We start from the raw sequence: 20636 nt of genomic DNA, 5'->3' as shown, positions 1-20636 counted from the left end.
ATACTAGTTCCAGGCCTGTAATCTCTTTTTCCCGTTTCTGATTCCTTGTTGTATCCCTATTTCTGAGGTTCGGGTGTAGATCAACCTTTCTCAGGGATGGGAGTACCACTTGGGTTAGATTGGGGAGGGAGGTTAAAGCATCTTATGAGTATTTACAGTTCTGTCCTTTTAAAACTGAAACAGACCATCGATTCCTTCCTGTTTATTTGAATCAGTGGAGTGAATTTTACAAGGAATAGTCGTAAATTATCTATAATAATAATAAACACGGCAATTCCTTTATAGTGTGATGTCGGTGGGGATACACCGTATCTTTCAATTAGCTGATAGGAAAAATAATCGCATGGTGATAATTCTGGGGAGCGTGAAAGCCATTCAACGTCTCCGAAACGAGAGGAACTTCATTGAAAACGATGAAATACGTATTTCAGTGTTTTTGAAACTTCGCTTCTAAGGAGGAAATAGGTACTGTTTTCCTAATATTCAAATTTCTCTTTGTCGCTAAAGCTCTGGCCTTTGGTTCGAGCAGTCCCGGGTTCGATTCCCAGTGGGGACACTAGGTCGAAAAGCGTAACAACTTTTTCAGGCCAGCCATCTTGAGTGAGGTTTTCCTAGTTTCCCTCATTCATACCAGGCAAATGCCGGGATGGTACCTAACATAATAGTCTCAGGCTGCTTCCTTCCTTCCCTTTCATTGTGTTTCGTATATTTAAAAAAAAAAAAAAAAAAAAAAAAAAAAAGAGTTGGTTTTGCACTTGAATATTAAGAATATGGAGAATATTAAATTTTGAGTATATGAATATATAATTGGTTTATAATGAAAGGGTTATGGATTGTTAGCTAACAAATTTATTGCTTGACTAAAACAATAACACAGTTAACAGATTCTGCGTACAGCTATCTCAGGGCAGAAAATAAGGGAATATTTATTCCTGTCAGTAAGATCAGTGTCATTAGCTTATACAGAAATCTATTCACATAATTAAACAACAAACAACATTATGATGAGAGCCTTGACAATTAAATGACTTCAAACAAATCTAACCATTCTATAACTAATTTACAACCAATCTAATACAAATGGGTGGTAATAGTGGAGTATCGAATTTACAGATTTTAATGTACAAATGAATTATTGCCTGTCAGAAAAACCATCCTATCACAATCAGCCAAGTCTAAACCAAAATATCTAGCCAGGAATATTTGAAAGGATAACTTACGTTATTCCAGGAGAAAAGATCATGTTAATGGTGACTGTTGATGTAGGTTCTAAAGGAAAGAGCCAAGAACAGAGATGTAAGCTCTACCTTATGATCTCCAAGCTCAGTATTTATATAACAAGACTACGCACTTTCACTTTTCTAGTTCTATACGTCACCTGTTGTTTTTACCTTTCAATATTCCTGTGTGTTTTTAATTTTTTTTAAATATTACAAATAATTGTTCTAAATTATATCATAGTTGTATTAAACATGACACAGCCGCCCTTTATAAAATTGTTCTCTTATTTGTATAATTTGGTATCAAATTACAAAGAGAACAATATATATATATATATATATATATATATATATATATATATATAATATTACAAATATTGGAAATGAACTATCAATATTGAAAGCGTGAATGTGCCAAACGCTTGTAAAAATGCATACTAACAAAGCCTATCTACGATGCAAAGCAATCATGCAAATCAAGAATGCCGTAAGGACTTACAATAATAAACTCAGAATTTGAGCATATATGAAAAACTGAACAAGTACAATATTACATTAATATGTAAATGGTGCTTATTAGATACATGAATTGGAAGCAACCATATTTCATGCGCGACTTACAGTTGGGTTACTGGTACTAAATAATATAAATATAGATATATGAAAAAATAAAGTAAATAAGGCATTTTGACCAACAGCGCGTCTTATAGAAACGTATTTATACATTAATCAAAAAATAATAAAATTATAATGTCATTATGTTCGTAAAAACTTAAATATGTATGATAGTTGCAGCATCATGTTGCAAAAAGAGACTTGAAATTTATGATTAACATTATGTTTTGTAACATACCAGTATATATAGTAATAAATTCTGTACATGATACGTAAAGCAAGATGCTGAAGATTTAGAACGCTGTTAATCCATGTGATGGAAATTTGCATGCAGCTGAAGTTGTAGACATCTTGGAGTGATGTTCATCACGGGTGACGAAAATGAAAATGGTGCATCTGGAATTGAGTGAAGACTCAGCGGCGTAAAGGCATCGTAGCGTTTGACTCCCGTGGATTCGCGACTTCCACTGTACAGCCTCTTGTTGCATACAATACTGATGTAACTTTTTTCTAATAATTTTACATGTACTTACATTTTGTTTATATATATATAAATATCTATATATATGTATCTATAAAGTTATTTAAATTTACTTTTCTTTCCAGTATGTCCTAATTTTAACGCAATTTAGTTCACACTAGTGCTTTCTTTACAATAATATTTTCAGCACATAATTACTAAATATATTATTAATTGATTTATTCGGTTTTCAATTACAGTAATCTCAATTTCTTTAAATTTACGTCAATTTAATTTTAGATTCAAGCAATATGAGAGTAATAAGCATACTTATCACAATTTCAAAAAAAAAAAAAAAAAAAAAATGCCAATTGTATTAAATATGTTTGGTGTGAGATTAAAACTGCTTATAGCCCACACTTAATAAATTTTACGTGATACCTTTTGATTAAAATCTAAACTAATACCATTCTTTTTCTTGCCCCACCCAATTACCCCACCTTGTCCTGAGCCATCAATGCATCACATCGGCCAGTGAGCATATACGAAGCCTAAGACAGCTGTCATCCAGATGCCTCAAGATGCCATCCAGACACCTTAGAGGATTCCAGTTGTCATCCAGATGCTATCCAGCATCCAGACGCCTTAGGAGATTTCAGTCGTCACCAGATGACAGTCTGAACCAGACAATCATACACGCAGTCCGCCTTCCCATGACTGGTCCAGTAACAAGAAGACGACCTTTGTGCAGCCTGCCATTTCCAGATGACACCATCCCAGGAGTTCCAGAAGAAAAAGACGTCACCCACAGTCACTCGATCTCTTCGCTCCCAGAATTGGCTACTCCGATTGGTACCACGCACATGCCTGTACACACCTGGTCAGTTCGTCCAGTCCGTCAGTTCCAGCCCAAGGGTCCAGTATCTACGAGAAGCTGACGTTACACCAGATGCAGTTCCACAGCAGCCTGTTACGTTCCACATCCCTCCAATGTCAAATTTCAATAGGTAGCAGTACACTTCCGGCTGTACCCCAGAGGTTTCCAGAAAAGCAGCTGACCTACAGCCCAGACCTAGCTCCAGCATCACCATCAGTTGTTCAGAGCAGCTGACGTTGCAATTCTTCATATACACCGTGGTGGTTTGACCATTCCGCTCACAGTGTTTAGGCCTTGGAAATATTACACCCAGTCGTCCACATGGTTTTGCCCAGCTTGTTCTGCACACCCAGGACCAGTCGTTTCATCTAGCATCCACTGATGTTCTCCAGCTTCCAGATGCTTCAACATCCCTCCGCTTAACGCCATCCTACAAGCCTACTTGGACCATACCAGACGAGATACCATGACTTTGATGTCTCATCGTGCAGGTCATCCTTGCCAGTTTCTGTCATCCTCGTCGCCACATTGTCATTTCAACAACTCTGTTCTTGATTGCCTTAGTTCAAGAACATTTCATCGGATGAATCTCTGGCAGTTGTCTACAATTCTCCATCTCCAGATGTTCTACAGTCAGAGTCTCCAAGTCGTCTCCAGTCAACACCTACATGCTATTCAGTGATGTAATCCTACGCCGAGCTTTTGGGACTGATCAGCCCAGAAAACCAGCTGTCCATGGATGTTCCACGTATCGACACCCCTGCCTGATGCTACCATCAGCGTGATTCTGTGCAGGTGTACAGTCGCAACAATCAGAACGCTCCAAGAGTTTTCTGCAGAGACTTCGCCACCTCATAACTCGATTGATGCCTGGAATTCAACATTCCGGTGAAACTCTCTTTAAGCAACTTCGATGTTTTGACGAATCATCATCTTTCCTGGCACATCTTTTTTATATATTGTATAATGGTGTAACACAGATTATCTCTTCAGCTCATTACGTTTATTTTTAATACGTTATGTATTGTTCACTAATTTTCGATGTCACTTAAACATTTTACGTGAATATTTTCGTTTGTATTTAGTTTTATAATTATTATTTTACCTATGTATACTCAGCATTAATTTCATTGCTGATACTCAAGTATTTTGGTTGCTAGATTTATCTTAAATGAATTTTAAAAAAAATGTTTGCAATCATTAGTACAACTTATGTAATCTTATTCAAATAAGTCCTACGCAATTGCATTTGTTTTGCATTACAGTTTATATTCACAGCCACTTTGCAGTTAATTTTACAATTTACTACTTGCTTTGATCTTTTGTATTTTGAGTATAATAAAAATTTGTAAAGCTGTTCTTTCACGAGTCATGTCCTTACGACAATGACTAAGAACATATTTCAAGCAAGTAGGGCTGTGCGTTGTTTAATAAGAATTTACATAATTTATTTGAGTATAATTAAAACTTTTAAGTCTCATTTTTCAAATTTTAAAAGTGTAAAAAGCAAAAGCAATAGCAATATCCTTTAATACGTCAGAGGTTTGCATCAGCCTTGTAAAAGAATATAAACAACTTCTGGTGAAAGGGAAAGTGTCTTGCCAAAACAGTATATAAAGCCTCACTTTCAATAACAAGTTATGCTTGGGATAGCTGAATTTTGGATTGACTTTTCGAAGAACTTCGACAATTGCAGCACATTTTCCTGACCAGAAAGTCATCCTTTCCACCTCCTTCTTGATTTTGTTATGATGAGTTTTGCTATCTTAGATTTCCTGGTAGGTTTTCCACAGATAGGCTAAATCAATTAGATGCACCACTATCACTATCGATTGTTAGATTTATTAGGTTTGTTCTTGATATCATAAAATTGTCAAGGTTCCCATCTTAATGTTGTGTTTATTGTTTAATTGTGTGAATAATTTTCTGTATAAGCTAATGGAACCAATCTTACTAATAGGAATAAATATTCCCTTATTTTGTGTCTTGAGATAGCTGCACGCAGAATGTGTTAACTGTGTTATTGTTTTAATATCACGCAATAAATTTGTTAGCTAATAATCATTAACCCTTTTATTACAAACCAAATATATAGTCTCAATAATACAAATAAATATTCATATTCAATATATTCATATGTTCTTAATATTCAAAAGTAAAACTACCTACCTTTTTTTATTGTACGAAACAATCGGATAGTGTGCTCGCCAAGGGACCTCATCCCTCTTATACGTGACGGGCTAAATAGCCTTAGATGCCGACAGCCCAGAAATCTAATTCCTAATTCAAATTTCTCTTTATTCAGAAAATGCCGAGCGTAAAAAATTCGTTTAAGTTGGAGATGTGGAATTTGGCATATAGGCTGTTATAAAAAATAATGAAATAAGTTACATAGTTTTAAAAAAAATCAGTTCATAAGTGGGTCATTTCTACACCCAAATTTCTCTCTTTTTCCTTTATTTTGAAATTGCTGAATGTAAGGATTCGTTTAACGAGGTGCAAAATTTGGTAAATAAACTTTTAATTAATAATAAGAAAATATGTTTTTCAGTATTTCTAAAAATTTTGTTTCCAAGGATGGAAAATAACTCATTTCTATAATATCAATATTTCCTTTTCTTTATTCAGAAAATGGCCAATTCAAGCACGCTAAAGTACGAGGTGTTCAACTCTTAATAAAAAGTAAAGGAATTCTTTTCGGAAACTCCTCTCTAAGGAAGAAAAGGAGGAAATTTGTAACATATTCAAATTTGTTTATTTCGAAAGTGCTCAATACTTGAACTTGCTTAACTTACAGGTGTGTTCTGCGGTACAAAATCTATTTATTAAAAATACGTGACTAAGCATTTTAAAATAATCCATATTTGAAGGGGAAAAAAGGAAGTTTCTACCATATCCAAATTGCAAGTTTTATATTTATTACATCTTCCTGTATGCAGAAAGGACACTTTTGTTAGTATTGATAAAATTTACCGACCATTACACCATTCTTACACAATGATTTCCCTTGCCCGCAACAGACATTTCCCTTTTGTTTTGGGGAAAAGAGGGTACAAGACTTTCCCGATTTACGTAGATTCACGTTATTCATTAACTGACTACCTAACTAACACGATGGCCTACGGAACCCGGAGGCTCAATACCGCGTTCACAAAAGCTCCCCATTGACTTCTGTCCTTAGCCAACTGGATCCATTTTCCACTTTGTATTACTATTTCTGCGAGATACATCTTAATATTGTCCTCTCATCTGAGCCTTGTCTTCCTAATGGTCGTTTCCGATTGGTCTTCGAGTTAAAATTTTGAGTGTTCCTACTTTTTTCCATTCTGGCTATATGACTTGCTCACCTGAATCATCTCGACTGTATGACCCTAACAATCTTTGCTAAACAGTATTATTTATGCAGTTTCTCGTTATTAAATATTTGCCATTCCCCGTTCCTCATGGAACCGAATATTCGTCTCAGGGTCCTGTTCTCAAATACTTTCAGTTTACCTTCTTCCCTCAGAGTGAGCGACCATGTTTCGCAATCATATAGCACAACAAACATGATTATAGTTTTTTTTATATTTTAAGCTTCAAGTTCCTCGACAGAATTCACGAAGACAAAGTTTTGAAGTGAATAATATGAATTTCCTGCTTTTAGTCTACATTTAATTTGTTTAATTTCTTCGTGAACATAGTTATGTTCTATTAATATTGATCCTTCACTTTGTCGAACTTATTATTTTAAAATTTAAGGTATTCATTAACTGCAATATTACGAGCTCTATAAAGTTCCATGTATTTAGTTTTCTCTGTTAAGCATTTAATAAGTTCTCTGCATTTCTTTCTATCATCCCCTATTATATTTACATCATCCATACGTCATAACCTGGTGAGCACTATTCAGTTCTAGGCCTTGGTTGCTATCTTTGATTTTCCTTATAGTGTACTCCAGAACAAAGTCGAATAATAATGGTGACAACGCATCTCTTTGTTTCAGACCATTCTCGACGTGAAAACTCGCGGATAAGAATTTTAATACTCGGTCTTTACTTTGGTATTCATTTAAATATTATCTTAATTTAAGTAGCTTCTTCCTTAGTCGAAGATCGTCGATCGTTAATCGATTTCGCCTAAATCCGCACTGATAATCTCACATAGTTTCATCTGTGTATGGGGTCATTGCTAATAGAATGTTTGAGTGGATTTTATAGGATGTTGACAGAAAAGAAATGCTTCCATAATTATAATAACTTTGTTGCGTTTGTTGTGAATTGCAACTATAATTGATTCTTTCCGCCCTTGTGGCAATTCCTCCTTGGTTCCAGATAAGAAGAATGAGTTTACGTATCTTGTTCCACAATTCTTCCCCTCCAACTAAAATTAATTTAGCCGGAATTTTGTCTACAACCGGAGATTTGTGTTTCTTCAATTTCTTTATAGCGATACCTACGTCTGTTCGGTTAGGCGGATCTATTGTGTGCATTTCCCTTTCTCCATGAATATTAGTTTTTGGCTGCGTGTTAACTAAATCGTCCAAGAAACGTTTCCATCTGTCCACGATGCTATCTGTATCAGTGAGAATCGTTCTGTCAGCTTTCTTTAATATATTAGCGTGAGGTTAATACTCTTTCTTGAATTTGTTGATGCCCTTATACATATCTCGAATGTTTTTTATTATTATTTTCAAGTCCATTGATTTTAACTTTCAAAAATTGTGTTTCTTTGTTCTAAAAGTTTTAGAAGTTTCCCGCCTAATATCAACGATATTTTGTGTAGTTATTTCTTTCAGATTTTGTAGCCACAGCAATTTCCCTTGTTTTCTTTTCTCTGCCAGTTTAGTGCATTCCATGGTCGAACTATGATTTGAAGGGTAAGGGGAAAAAACAAGGAATGTCCATGTATGTGCTTTTTCGCGTGCTTTGTCCTATCTGTTGGTGACTCTTGGTACTATTTGACTGTATATGCCATGCATACGTAGATCTAAAAGTGCCCATCTAAAAAGGGGCAAAAGATGTAACTAACCCTATTATTCTTACGCGGTTTTCAATATTAAATCGCTGTTTTCTCGAAAATGCAGTTTTGTGACACTCATTTTTTCCCCTTACCCTTCATTTGTTCTTATGTATTTCCACGTCCCTCAATTTTGCTTCTGCTGAAATTTTAATGTTATCTCTAATTTCAATCCAAGTATCCTCAACACTAATGCACTTCGATAGTTTTAAAAGCGAGAATATATTCAACATTTCATTCAATCTAGTGTTCCTCTCTCACCTGCTTTACTCTAATTTCTTTAAACTAAATCTCTCCGTTTTCAGATATTGAATATTTCCTACATGCAACGATAAACTCTTTCATATTATCGCTGCTACCAGATAATGATCAGTGTCAGAGTCAGCTCCTCTAAAGGACCGAACATAAATTATGCTAGACTGTCTTCTCTCTACTAAAACTTTAACAATTTGACTATGCATTTTTCCTCAGTTCAAAGCATGTTTATGAACGTCGCGATGTGAGAATTTTGTACTCTTAGCGATAATGTTCTTGGATGTTGCAAAGTTCATGAGTCTAAGACTATCGTCATTCCTTGTTCAGACTCTCATTCCCTATAATCCGTTGAAAAATATCTTGTCGTCCTACCTTCGCACTACAATCCCCTAATAGATTTTCATATGGTATGTAGTGGGACTTTGCCAAATACCCAAACTACTCCTCCGTGAAAACTGTCTTTTATATCATCATTTTTATCTTCTGTTGGCGCATGTAGATTTATGAAATGAAATCTTTCAGTTTTAATTCCCACGGTTATGCCAGCTGTGCTAAAGCAGAGATGATAAAGGAATGTACGGGAGAACCCCAAGAAAACCCACGCACATGGTGTTTGTCCACCACAAAGTTAACTTGGCGCGAGCTGGGATCAAATCAGGAACTCTATGCACCAGAGGTGAACGCTCTACCACCGAGCCACAGCTGCCCCTGTATGTAGATTTAGAACAATAATATCACATCACCCACCCTTAAGAGTAATAAAAGAAACTATATCATTAACGAAATCAACCCGCTTAATTGTTAGTTTGTGAACGAAAAACAATGTTCCTGTTGGTGATTCTTATTTTCTTTCTCACTGCCCCATTTCCTTCCCACATAACTTACTGGATTCCTACTAGGTAAATCCTGTATTTCTCTAACTCACTCGTTAACGGATTTTAACTCGCCCGCCCTATGTTTCATGTTCCAAACCTGATATTCACTTTACTACGCTGAGGTCGTTAATTATTAGTTCTGGTCAAAGGCTTCTGTTCTTTTCTCTCTCTCTCTCTTTTCTTTCAGGATGAGATTGTTAGCTACACACCAAACCCCCCAAGTTGGAGGACTATACACTATCATTTACGCGCGACTGCTTATTCAGTATATTCGCGGCTAACCACTATATCTAGAGGCCTTCTGGATCCGCAACCTGAGGACTCGCCTTGCTGAGGTAAAAGGATCCCATATTATATGCGCGAATTACTAAAGAATCAGTTTCTAGGATGAGCATCTTGACATAATGCTTTCTGTTCAAGAGTAAACATCAGACTGTGTTGTATGGAAGTTTAGCGTCCCTTTCAACGAGTTCACATAAGACCTGGACATATTGTTTAACAAACAACCACATGCCGCAGTGAATCGAATATGATCTCCCACGCCAGAGTAAATGTTAGAGACAAGAGAAGGAGCTGCTATTAACATATGTTTTCAATGTCGTTAAAATGAAGAATAGTCCGTACAATTAAAAAAGACTTTTTTTTTAATTGCTTGCTTTAAATAATTCCCTAAGACGTTCTGGACTGTTATTACCCTCGGATATGCCCAAATCATTGCATACACATTGACAATATGCGTGCAAACCGATAAGCCGTGGAAATGATTACGTGCTAATTATATGCAATTACTCATTACAAAATTAACTCGTGGCTTAAAGATAATTCCTGAGGTTAGGACTAGCATTCATGCGTGGAGATTTACTTTACGAGGACTTATCCTTAGGGGAATAAACACATGTCCAGACGTACGCCATAAAACTAACTGCGCAACAAACATAAACCAACGAGCATGTTAGCTAGTATCGGAGCGGTAGTAGCTAGCATCAGTAACGGAGCGTATGCGCATACGTAAGAAGTGACAAAAAATTGCAAAAAAAAATCTCATAGTTTACGACAATTGTAATGGTTTCAGACTGCTAATTCTCTATATATAATAACTATACTACTTCATTCTTTGTGCTGTAAATGATTTTCCAAGACACAGTACACCTTGATTTCCTCGGCGTTTGCCCAAATAATTGCGTACAGATTCATAATACGCATGCAAAACGATGGGACTTCTTACGGGTATATTTGATTTAATTTCCACTTAGGGTCCCTTTCAGCAGCACAACTATTAAACCGGACCTACAGCTTAACGTAGAATCCGCACCAAAAGATCCCGTCGTTATAGTTACGTGTCCAGACGAATGCCATAAAAACTTCTGTGTACGAAACGCTACCTGTGCAGGAAAATCTGATCAACCTATCCTAGGTGGCCACTAGAAAGCACAAGTATTATCTAACCGAGTCAGGGCAGGAGCGCATTAGCGTCTATGTCTATGCCCACACACAAGAACAGTGGAAAAAACCATTTATATCTCATAAAAACAGCGCACTTACATAGGTAAGATCACTTGTCCTGGTTTCTTAAAAAAAATAAAAAAATACACCTTCCCTACATCGTGCAGGGGTTAAATTCCAAAGTTGGGCGTCCGTTTCCAGCGAATTTTTTAAAATTTACAGGAAATATATGAATAATTTGATCGCTTGTGTGCTTGATAATATATAAGAGTCTCGAAAAATCTGTTTATTTGTTATATATAAGCGGTTATAAACATGGGATTATATGGCGAGCGGAGGGAACTACTTGGCGCAAGGTAACCGAACAGTTGCATTGTGGGAAAGAAACGAGCATTTATGTTACCATCATGGCGAATGTACAAGGGCAATGAACTAGCAGTTTTAACATTTGTGAAGGAATACATTGATAACGAGCAAAATCTTTTAAAAGTTTGTGAAGAGCACGGATTAATGAACCTAATAACAAATTGCAGAAAGTGTGGAAAGGAGATAACAGTGAAAAAACTTGACGAAAGCGGACGCCCAACTTCGGAATATATGCCTCGTGCAGAAACACTTCGCTGGTGGAAATTAATGTTACGCAGTCATCTTTCACATGCACTCGCTAATATGTATTTATTCATTTCAACCGTAAAATTACCATTTTTAAGTCGGACTATAGAAACTTTGCACGGAAATTAATACGCTACACAGTCGTATTTGATATCCATTATTTTAACCCTTCCATAGCTCTAGTATTGATTTCACACTCGTAAAAATTAAATACTAGTTTCTTACATTGTGAATCTTCCGACAGTGGAATTTATTACCGGTATTCTACAAAATCTACATTTATGCGAACTCATTCATGTTAATTATCAAATTACCATTTTCAAGATGAACTATCCTTTCAGAATCTATGTGCTTGAAAAAGATGTATCGTATTAGGGAGAAAATTTATTTGGCAAGTGGTATGATATTGCATAATTAAAATAAGTTCAGTAAAGAAAACTCTGATAATGCATTGTGGAAATATTAAATATATATATAAATATATCAATTTAGTGCAAATTACCTTTCAATTATCTCATACATGTCTATTGCTTTTGCGAACGAACAATTTATTTATACCCCGAAATTTATATATAGTCACATGTGGAAAGACCTTCATGTACGAAACGCCTAAAAAATCTCGAAATAACCAATGAATGTATTCTAAATATAGCAAGAAATTATACATGCAAATTAACTTAACAGTGCGCATATATATCGCATGAAACACGTACTTCTTTCCTGTTTCTCTTATTTATATTAATAAGATTCGCACAAATAAAAAAAAAAAAAAAGAAAAAAGGTTACCTTGTAAATGCAGTATATATTACTGCCGCTATTGAAACTGTGAGAAGCGTGATTGTATGCGGTTTGTAGAAAAATTCCACAGATATGTCATCAACAGGCCTCTCGTTTATTGCGTAGAAACTATCTTGACTCGTCACATTATCTGCAGAATTTCTGCGTAATCCATGCATTCCTAATTTCTTTTCCATTCCGCATTGAGAACTCCCATGACTCGCTGCTCCCGTTGCCACCATTATCTAGCAGAAGCCTGTATTCAGTAGTACCAAAAACGATCGCTTATTTCCACATTGCATGATACCAATTCCACAGTTATGTTAAATAGATATATTGTACAGGAAAAAAAATAATTATCACATGATAAAATCGAATTCAGAATTTATTCGCGTCCAGTCCAAGTTAAGGTATATACTCTATACACTTACATTCATGATATATTCACTTCTTTCATCAGGAATTGCACTCTTACTACCGTATCTTAAAAAAAAAGAGGGAGAGAGAGAGAGAAATTGCATTACTGCTTTCCATTAAAAAAAGCGAGAATTCGACCTAAACAAGTCAGGGCAGGAACACAACGGAGAGCCCACTTTATAATACGAGGATGCCTTCGTAGGAAGCAGGCACGATAGTGATAGTGCGTATACACACAAACAAGGAGAATGGAAAAATATTTCATATGACATAAAAACATATGCGTTGTATATAACACAGCTTTACCACACTTCTATGGTCAGTTTGTATACTGCCTTCGTATAATACTTCACTTTGACATGTGTTCTTCATAGAATATGCATGGTAACACGCTTATTTCGCATTCTACCTTATTATACATATCAGAGGTAAGATCCTTATATATTGCGATTACTTATACTTTGATCTTCCAAAACAACAATACACATTTCTGCAAATTTGACTAATATGTGTTTACCAAAACTAGAGGTAGCACGTTTGTTTGAATTGAATTGAAAATTGTCTATGATATCAATCATATTTCAGTTTATACGGTTCCTCGCAGAAGGTAAGGTTGTGCTCTTGAATGAGACTGAGAAGTGTTGTATGCTGTTCTTTTCTCACTCCTCATTGTGTTATAAGATTAGCGGGACGGATGTCTCCCTATAGGCTATTTATTTGTTTAGATCCCTGTACTCCTTTTCGTCGAAAACATTAATCCCATGTAAATATACTTGTAAAAATATCAATTAGCTTTGATAAAATGTAGACATAATATTGTGCTGGGCACGTCTCTATATTGAGAATGTTTTCACATGATTCAGTGATTGATACCTGTGTCAGTTTCACAACTATCCTTCAAGTACATATCATGTTTGTTGTTGTGCTGTGTAGAGTGAGGAGGTCAAGTGAGATTTCTATTTAGCACATGCACTACACTTACATGTATATTCTTTGTACATTTACTCCTTCTGACATTTATTTCTCTCTTTTATTTTTTCATCGTACGTTTCTTCCTGTTCCAAATTTTTTAGCTCTGACCACATGAGTATTCAGTTGTCTTTCATTGTTTGAACTTCTTCCCGATTGTGACGTTTACTTTTTACGTTCTTTTACCTTATTGTAATTATTAGTTGTAAATTTTCTATTATTATTTCCTATATACTTATTACTTTTTCTACTAATCAAATCTTTACGTCACACACGTAATTCTTTACCTCTGTATTCTTAAATGCTTTTGCAGCCAGGAACATAAGTGGGGGAAGGTTCTATTCTTCCCCAGCAGAATGAAGTGAAGTGAAGAAATAGCGTAGAGTTGAAATATTTGCAGTACAGTATTTGTGTGCGTTAAAATATATCGGTTACAACTTTTTATATTAAGTATCTCAATAGAATACAGGTCAAGAGAACAGAATATAACGACTTTGGTGGTGATATAACAGAGTAATGAGACGATTTACATATATTATTTTAAGATAAGAACAAGTAACTTCACAGTAAACAGGTAAACGTATGAGTACCTAATAGGATTTTCTTATTGAGTATAAACGTCTTGTTTCTTTCATAAAACAGGTTTGACTAAATCATTGTAGTAGCGCCTTTAACTTCCTTCTTTTTCAGCTAGACGTTCCAGGATTATGCACCGATTGTAAGAGAGACGGTGATGATGGAATGGGTAATAATGGTGAAATGCCGGTACATGTTTAAAATAAAAGTAAAAGTACTTTTGCTCTGGACTAGTTTACTGAATCTCTCATGAAATTTGTAGTTCTTATATCATGGAATTCTGGTACCTTACAAATTATTTCTTACGGGAAGTGTTACAATCCTTGGTGCAGACTCATTTTAGGAGGGCATATTCGTCTTGGATAAAAATACAGCTGGAGGATAAACCATAAGAAACCACAGTGCAAATAAAGAAAAGCTGTGCTTGCTGGCTACTAAAGCAAGAATTGTATTTGAATCTATTAAAAGCGGGACGAAGCTGGTATGTCCTCGCGTAATGCGTCTCTAGGGAGCAGGCGCGTCAGTGACGGTGGATAGGTGTAAACGAAGGTAGTAGAAACAGATTGCATGCCGATGGCTTAACACTGCATCCATGTAGGAATTCAGTTGATTATTACGTAATGAATCCTATATTTAGTTGAAGGGGGTTAAAAGTAGGTAAAAAATAGAAGACTTACTGCTGAGAAATTAATTGAGGTAAGGCTTAGTGTAATTGATTTGTGTATCACTCAAGAATGGAATAGAAGTACATTTTGTAAAAATGAAAAATACGAAATGCTGTAGAGACTATATGTACTTAACGGAAGCGCACAAAGGGGATATGAATATATAATATATGAATATAGTTAGCCTTAATGTAACATTAACATATATTAGCAAAATTGTAAAATATTTTCGAAAAAAAAATGGAAAAATGTTAGTTTCACTAATTTCTGTTAATATTACGTTAGGTTAGATTAGATCAGCCAGTTGATTTGCGTCAATAATAACTTTCCATTAATGACCGTAGAAGACTGATTTATCCCTAGAGTTCAAAGGTGTCAAATTATTGTTATTGTGTATCAATCGATTTTAGGAATTTACTATCAAGTTTGAAGTCCTAAAATTTTCCAGCAATGACCGTAGAATATGAGTCGTAACTACAATTCTAAAATTTACAAATTTTCGAACTAAGAAATTATAAAAGAGTAGTCAAAAATATTTTAAACATAACACTTCAACAACTGTTGAAAAATTTAAATTAAAATTTTGAAAGTAATTAGCTACTGAAATTACACAAAGGATAGCTTTGCACTAATGATGTTAGATTGTGAATTGTGACTGAAGTTGGGGAAAGTGTGAAATACTTCGTGTATATGAATCAGTTTTAATAATTAACTATCGGGTTTCAGGTCCTGAATTTTTACACCAATAACTTTTAAACTATAAGTTGTAACTACATTCCTAAGGCTCAAAAGTCTAAATAATTGATGTATATCAGTAGGTTTCAATTGTTAATTATCAAGTTTTAGCACAAAATTTTGGAGTTGGATGGAGTTGGATCAACCAATCAGATTTCCCCAAAGACAACTTTTCACCAATACCGTTAGAGTATGTCATGTAATCTTCCATATGGTCATAATATAATAAGGCTCTCATCTTGGATGAGGTCAAAATCCTCAAATTTACAGAAATACGAGGTTTGAAGCTTAAATAGTGGCAACACTGCCTTAGAAACGATACGCAACGGTATCAAATAACGTCTCTTGTACCACACGTTAGTTACGTACCTACCTTACCTTAGCGCAAATGGACTTTTCCTTCCGACTTTACGCACAAGGGTACTAGACGAAGAGAACAGTCTCTCTTATAGCGGGAGATGTATGTTAAACACACACGTGCGCAAGCGATGTAAGGCAAGGTTATTCGCGATGTTTTAGAAACAAGATAACGGAGCTGAATAAATATTGAATGTGCCAGAGGTCATACAGCACGAGAGTGTCATCAAGATCTTCAAGAGGCTTGCGGGAAATCCATATTGCTCTACAGAACAGTGGCAAGGTGGGTACGATCCCTCAAGGAGGGACGCCAAATTGTGGAAAACACGCAACGGGCTGGTCGTCCCCGTGTCAGTGAAGAACGCGTGAATTCTGTTGCCGCGAGTCTGAACACTGATCGACGCCATATTATTCGTGAGCTGTTTCAAGAGAGATTGTGCGCTTATGACTGTTGTGCACAATCTCAAGAAACGCTTGGGCATGAGAAAAATTGAATCACAATGTGTTCCGCATGAGTTGGCGGAAATGCAGAAATGGTTACGACGTAACACTGCTGTACCCACTTGCAACACTACGAACACTAGGAAGAGGCTTTCTACCAACGTATCATTACGCTGGATGAAACGGGCCAAATCTTATGATCCACAAGTGAAACACCAATTAAACGAATGGCATCATTGTTGGTCACCACGAAAATCCACCAAAGTTCGTCAGAACCCCAGCGTTGAAAGTTAATGGTGATTCTCCTGTATGACTGGGATGTTGTAATCCTAACGCATACGATTTACCCACATCAGAGCGCCACAGTGCTCACTATTTTTGTACATTTCTGAAACACATCTTGCGACCAGCCTTGAGGAAGAACCGTCAGCCTTTTCTTTCTTTTTCTTTTTTCTTTTTTTTTTTTTTTTGTTTCTTTCTTTCTTCAGAATTCACCGATCATTTTGCTGGACAGCGTTTGAGCACGTACAGTGCAAAGGGTGACTGATTTATTTGATCGATAAGAGTTTGAAGTGCTGTATCATCCACCCTGCTCCCCAGACTTAAGCTTGATCCCTAAGATGAAGGAACCTCTTCATGACATTCGTTTCAAAACTGTTTCAGATATTCTTCAGGCAGTAAACCGGTCCATTAGAACTATCAACACAACAGGTGCCTCTACAGGAATCCAATAACTACCATATTGCTGGCAATGGATTACACACAATGCTGATGACTACATTGAAGGACTGTAAACCTTTTTAATATGTGTCTATTTTGTATCATTTGCAAATAAACAGTTCCAACCCTCATATATCACCAAGTCCTAGAGAAGAGTTACCAGTTTTTATATTTGACATTCCTGAATATAAGGGAGAACCAAGTGTACCCCTCCTGAAATTTGATAAGAGTTTCTCAAGGTATTCATATCCAATGAAGCAAAATGATATATTCGCTCATATAATCATACCGCGGTTTGTCAGTGGTACAGCGTTCACCTCTGGTGCATGGGGTTCTTGGTTTGGTCCCAGCTTGTGTCAAGTGAGCATATTGGTGGACAAGCATCATGTGTGTGGGTTTTCTCGGGTTCTCTAGTTTCCTCCCACTTTTTCATTCAACCATTTCATTTATTTCTTAACACCGTCTCCTTTAGCCTAGTCGCCATAACCGTGGGACGTAAAAAAATTAACGATAACCATATGTTCCGATAAAACCACACTTTAGGGGATAAATTAGGTTACAATCCTCCGAAATTTGATTTTTTTTTTTTAAATTTTTACTCGTAAAAGGAAACAACATGACCCATCGAAATTTATAAAAGTGTATACCTTAATTCTAGAGACCATTTACCAAGTTTGAGTTTTGACAATTTGCAAAAATTAAAGGTGGGCTAATGTACACTTCTAAATATTTCAGAGCGGAGTATGATGGTACCTATTAAAAAAAAAAAAAAGAAACAAATCTACTCATCCATATGATTATATCTAGAAATAAAGCATCATCTTAGTAAAATTTAAGTGTCTATACTCAAAATTCCGCCTCCTGCTAATTCAAATTTCCCGCCGAAATATGAAACATTACTTGGGAATAGTTTGGCATTTTCTTAATCATAGAAAAATACAAGGTGAACCAACCAAATTTATAGAGGTATATATATATATTGGCGTCCTAGAAACATTTACTATTTTGTACTTCTTTTGATAATTCTCAAATTTAAGGTGGTCCAACATACCCTTCCCAAAATTTAAGATGGAGCATCAAGATACAGTGTCATATGTAAGTGAATTGCCCCACGTACTCAACCAAATAACCATATCATGAAATAAAGACTTATCAAAGAACATAAATTAAGTAAGTAGCCGACCACATGGTGAACACATGGCAGTACCAATAATTTAGCAGGTCCCGGGTTCGATTCCCGGTGGGGTACTCAGTAGAAAAAAGTGTAAAAAGCTTTTTCAGGCAAGCCATTCTGAATGAGGTTTTCCTGGGTTTTCCTCATTCACACCACGCAAATGCCGGGATGGTACCTAACTTATAGGTCCAAGGTCGCTTTCTTCCTTCCTTTTGCCCGGATAGTGTGCTCGCCGTGGGACGTCATCCCTCAAACGTGACGGGCTAAATGGCCTCATATGCCGAAACCCCAGAAATCTAAAATCCTAATCCTAATAATTTGGCAAGATTTTACCCATGGAAGGGGATAAGCAGAACCGCCCAAATTTACAGTTATATATTGCAATTCTAGAGAACATTTACCATATTGTGCTTTTTGATATACCTGTATATACCATTTACTTGTATTTACACATAGTTCGTAATTTAAGTGCTGAGCCATTGTCAAATTTTGAATGAGTGCGCCAAGGTAGAGATGTCAGGATATATCGGTATTGGTAATATCGGCCACTTTTGGGAGTATCGGTAAATGGACACCGATATTTACTGATATATTTTCCGAACTATTTTCAATTTGTTTCATATTAACTTTGACACTTATATTTCATCGGTTTCTTTTAGACTTAAAGTTGATCTAAATTATTACTAATTGTACAATCGATTTCTTTATGCATGTGCACGCATTGGATTTGCATTATTCGTGCTCAACTGATATTTTTAGTTCCTCGTTGCCAAAATAGTGATGAAAAAAAGCCAAAGGTCCTCAGTCAGGATCATGGGCGCCCGAAGAAAATTTTCTAGGGGAAGACCTATTCCATAGTTGCTATATTACGTCTGGTATTTAATATACGTAGTTTGCTATATTACGTATACATTTTCCACCTAGGCCCTCCCCCTTTGGGTGACTATGTTCAGGATAGCAGACCCGTAGTTTGGGTCCCAAACGAGACAGAGGTTTTGATTCAGAAGAGACTAGTAAATACAATGTATCTGTCAAAGTACATTATCACTCTAAATATCAATCACTGACTCTTGGAATTAAGTTTACTCTATATAAGTATTTAGTGTTTTTTGGTTCATTTTATTGTGAGCTGGATTAAATTTAGAGGAAATGTATTTTTTGTGTGGAACCTAATATGAAATACTGCTTTTTGTCTTTGTATGCCAAATTTTGGCCTTATATCTCATATACCCTATTATAATGTTAATCATTTCATTATTCTGAGAATTCCCCATAATATATAAGAAATGTGTCCAAAAATATCGGTATCTGCAGTATCGATATCGGTGAAAAAGTATCTCTACATTCCTGTCACTTTCCCTGCCATTTCTATTTCAAGTTTACGTTGTATAACTACGTTAATAATACTATGTAGGTATTATAATAGGCACTTAATCTACTGTCTTGCTCAGACATCTATCACAGCCTATCATCTACCCATTGCTGCTTTAATCTTTTTCATATTTATTTTCATCTCAATTTTCAGCTCATAATCTTTCTTTCCTACTAGATGTAAATATGTTATAAAGGGGAGAGACATCTATAATTCTTCTAAGACATTATAGAAACTTACACAAACACAATATGTCGAATTGGTAGCTTTCCATACTGAAAATATATTCATAAGTTCATCGAAATGTAAATTCAAGCGCCTGTCTGGCAACTTTGACCGGCAGTGTGTATATTTCCTTGAAAGTAGCACACGTCAAATTGACATCTCAATCACACCAACCTAATATTTGAAAACACATACAAATTCATTTGTTTGCTTCTCTGTATTTCTTCCATATAGATCAGCACTGGATAATTTCATCTCGGCAAAATATGAGGGGTGACATATCTCCTATCCCTCCGCCAAAGACGCCCATGCTCTGCACGACACTCGTTTTCATACTGTATTGTATATATATATATATATATACCTTCACACACCCTAGGACTGCACCTTCTAAACGAGTTTTCGTATTGCAGTTGCACTTCGCCTAGAAGTAGAAATATGTAAATCACACAACTGCTCTAAATGTGGTGCATCAGTCAAACAGAAGGGTCTACATGGTCTGTCTTGTATAAGTAGCGCCGGAAGACATGTGATGCATTCGAACGTGAATGACATTATCTGGAGAGCACTCACATCGGCGGAAGTTCCATCTGTTCGTGAACCTCCGGGATGTAACAGATCTGATGGCAAAAGACCAGGTGGCATGACGCTGGTACCATGGGAAAGGGGGGAGATTCTTCTCTGGGACTTCACCTGGTGTAACACTTTCGCGTCATCCAATCTTACTCTTTCGTCATCACGAGAAGGAGCTATTGCAGAACGCAGAGAATGTGAGAAAAGAAGAAAATGTAAAGAACGCAGAGAATGTGAGAAAAGAAGAAAATGTAAAGAACGCAGAGAATGTGAGAAAAGA

General features: G+C 36.0%; 2 protein-coding genes across 6 annotated transcripts in view; one reads left to right on the top strand and one right to left on the bottom strand.

Moving 5' to 3' along the window:
• The window catches only part of Pss (phosphatidylserine synthase 1 homolog l(3)77CDf), a 91238-nt gene extending 78833 nt beyond the window's left edge, over positions 1-12405 (bottom strand). For all 3 annotated transcript variants that reach the window (XR_014132734.1, XR_014132733.1, XM_081769104.1), the window contains exon 1: positions 12142-12405. Coding sequence is in view for 1 of the 3 variants with exons in the window: in XM_081769104.1 (XP_081625230.1) it covers positions 12142-12374 (233 nt within the window). In the remaining 2 variants the exon portion in view is untranslated. The remainder of the gene's footprint in view (positions 1-12141) is intronic.
• Positions 12406-13182: 777 nt separating this feature from the next.
• Positions 13183-20636, top strand: part of mTerf3 (mitochondrial transcription termination factor 3) — a 48530-nt gene continuing 41076 nt past the window's right edge. The window contains exon 1 of one of the 3 annotated variants that reach the window (XM_081769101.1): positions 13183-13312. The gene's annotated coding sequence lies outside the window, so the exon portion shown is untranslated. Of the gene's footprint in view, positions 13313-13347; positions 13492-13746; positions 14093-20636 lie in introns of those variants that run through there. The other 2 variants (XM_081769102.1, XM_081769100.1) reach the window with 2 other exon arrangements.

This window comes from Thermobia domestica, chromosome 8, assembly GCF_964235325.1.
Source record: "Thermobia domestica chromosome 8, izTheDome1.hap1.1, whole genome shotgun sequence".
NCBI lineage: Eukaryota > Metazoa > Arthropoda > Insecta > Zygentoma > Lepismatidae > Thermobia > Thermobia domestica.
This window is presented reverse-complemented; position numbering and strand designations above follow the sequence as displayed.